The sequence below is a fragment of the Tachysurus vachellii genome, chromosome 6 (assembly GCF_030014155.1).
Source record: "Tachysurus vachellii isolate PV-2020 chromosome 6, HZAU_Pvac_v1, whole genome shotgun sequence".
Classification (NCBI taxonomy): domain Eukaryota; kingdom Metazoa; phylum Chordata; class Actinopteri; order Siluriformes; family Bagridae; genus Tachysurus; species Tachysurus vachellii.
In genome coordinates, this window is record NC_083465.1 from 413101 (window position 1) to 415600 (window position 2500).

At 47.4% G+C, this 2500-nt stretch overlaps 1 protein-coding gene across 1 annotated transcript in view; it reads left to right on the forward strand.

Annotated features, from left to right (window-relative positions):
- The window catches only part of trip11 (thyroid hormone receptor interactor 11), an 18027-nt gene that overhangs the window by 11499 nt on the left and 4028 nt on the right, over nt 1-2500 (forward strand). Inside the window, exon 18 of the mRNA XM_060871587.1 lies at nt 2469-2500. This exon is cut by the window's right edge and continues 50 nt beyond it. Within this exon, the coding sequence (XP_060727570.1) occupies nt 2469-2500 (32 nt within the window). The remainder of the gene's footprint in view (nt 1-2468) is intronic.

Below are 2500 nucleotides of genomic sequence, written 5' to 3' on the forward strand. Positions count from 1 at the left end.
AGCACCAGAAGGACCATGTCATGTGTGATCTAAACCAGGGATTAGAAAGGGTTTGTTCTTCTGCTCCAGCGGCCCATTACCTCTGTTTAGATGGAAATCATTTAGACTGGAGTTCGGACGGAATGTTGGTTGTTTTTTAAACAATTCAGCCGTAGTTTGTAATAAAAGTAACCAGTGTAAATGTCTCTGACTTTGAGAACGTGACTTTAATATTTTATAAATAATTATAATATTTGCTGAAAGTTCAGGTTGGATTGTTTGGCTCGTGTAAACCTACTCAGACTTAAAGCACATTTTTCTCCTGGATTTATGGCAGAAGACAGAATATTTGTCCTCTCTGGTTCCAGTAGTCTTTAAATGTGGACAATAATAAGAGCAGCTAATCTACAGCCGTGATGAAGACCTATAAATCTTCTGCTTTATTTACTTCCACGTCTCGTCGGGTGGCTGTCGCTGCTCCGCTCTGCAGCAGGGAAACAGCTGTAAGGACTTTTTCAGGCCTGAAGTTTTGCAAGAGAAACAGAGCTCTTTCTCACATGTCCTGCTTTCTCACATGTCCTGCTTTCTCACATGTCCTGCTTTCTCACATGTCCTGCTTTCTCACATGTCCTGCTTTCTCACATGTCCTGCTTTCTCACATGTCCTGCTTTCTCACATGTCCTGCTTTTTATTTGTTTTCTCTCTCTTTATCTTTGCCAGTCACCCAAATGATGCTTTGGCTTTCAGTACATCTGATTTAAAAGTGACATCAGCACAGATTATAAATATAGATTCAGGATTGAAGTCACTTTTTAAACATCCTGTATGTAAAACTGTGTGTCTGTGTCTGTGCGTGTGTGTGTCTGTGCGTGTGTGTGTCTGTGCGTGTGTGTGTCTGTGCGTGTGTGTGTCTGTGCGTGTCTGTGCGTGTGTGTGTCTGTGCGTGTGTGTGTCTGTGCGTGTGTGTGTCTGTGCGTGTGTGTGTCTGTGCGTGTGTGTGTCTGTGCGTGTGTGTCTGTGCGTGTGTGTGTCTGTGCGTGTGTCTGCGTATGCGTGAGTGTCTGCCTATGCGTGTGTGTCTGCGTATGCGTGTGTCTGCGTATGCGTGTGTGTCTGCGTCTGTGTCTGTGTGTCTGTGCGTGTGTGTGCGTGTGTCTGTGCATGTGTGTGTCTGTGCGTGTGTGTGCGTATGTGTCTGTGCGTCTGTGTCTGTGTGTGTGTCTGTGCGTGTGTGTGTCTGCGTGTGTGTGTGTGTCTGCGTGTGTGTGTGTCTGTGTGTGCATGAGTGTCTGTCTGTCTGTGCGTGTGTGTGTCTGTCTGTCTGTCTGTGTGTGTGTCTGTGTCTGTGCGTGTGTGTCTGTGCGTGTGTGTCTGTGCGTGTGTGTCTGTGCGTGTGTGTCTGTGCGTGTGTGTGTCTGCTTGTGTGTGTGTCTGCTTGTGTGTGTGTCTGCTTGTGTGTGTGTCTGTGCGTGTGTGTGTGTCTGTGCGTGTGTGTGTGTCTGTGCGTGTGTGTGTGTCTGTGCGTGTGTGTGTGTCTGTGCGTGTGTGTGTGTCTGTGCGTGTGTGTGTGTCTGTGCGTGTGTGTGTGTCTGTGCGTGTGTGTGTGTCTGTGCGTGTGTGTGTGTCTGTGCGTGTGTGTGTCTGTGCGTGTGTGTGTCTGTGCGTGTGTGTGTGTGTCTGCGTGTGTGTGTGTCTGCGTGTGTGTGTGTCTGTGCGTGTGTCTGTGTGTGTGTGTCTGTATGTGCATGAGTGTGTGTCTGTCTGTCTGTGCGTGAGTGTGTCTGTGTGTGTCTGTGCGTGTGTGTCTGTGTGTGTCTGTATGTGCATGAGTGTCTATGCGTGAGTGTCTGTCTGTCTGTGCGTGAGTGTGTGTCTGTCTGTGCGTGAGTGTGTGTCTGTCTGCGTGAGTGTGTGTCTGTCTGTGTGTGAGTGTGTGTCTGTCTGTCTGTGCGTGAGTGTGTCTGTGCGTGAGTGTGTGTCTGTCTGTGCGTGAGTGTGTGTCTGTCTGCGTGAGTGTGTGTCTGTCTGTCTGTGCGTGAGTGTGTGTCTGTCTGTGCGTGAGTGTGTGTCTGTCTGTGCGTGAGTGTGTGTCTGTCTGTGCGTGAGTGTGTGTCTGTGTGTGTTTTGCATAAAAGTATTACATCACCAACTCAGACCCTCTGACATCATTACATGTGTTTTTATTATAAATATTATAAACAATACACTTGTGTTAAACATCCAGACTGTGGACATTTATGATATTTATGGTCTCTCTCTCTCTCTCTCTCTCTCTCTCTCACACACACACACACACACACACACACACACACACACACACACACACACGCTCCAGACATTTGTTAGGTAATCGTTTACTTTATAAATAACCTTCTGAAAGGCTGCACTTATGGATATGATGACAAATTTTCCTCACCATGTCCAAAAACAGGCAACTCAGGAGTGTGTGTGTGTGTGTGTGTGTGTGTGTGTGTGTGTGTGTGTTGCAGTGAACATGAGACAGGAGATGCTGGAAGAAGCC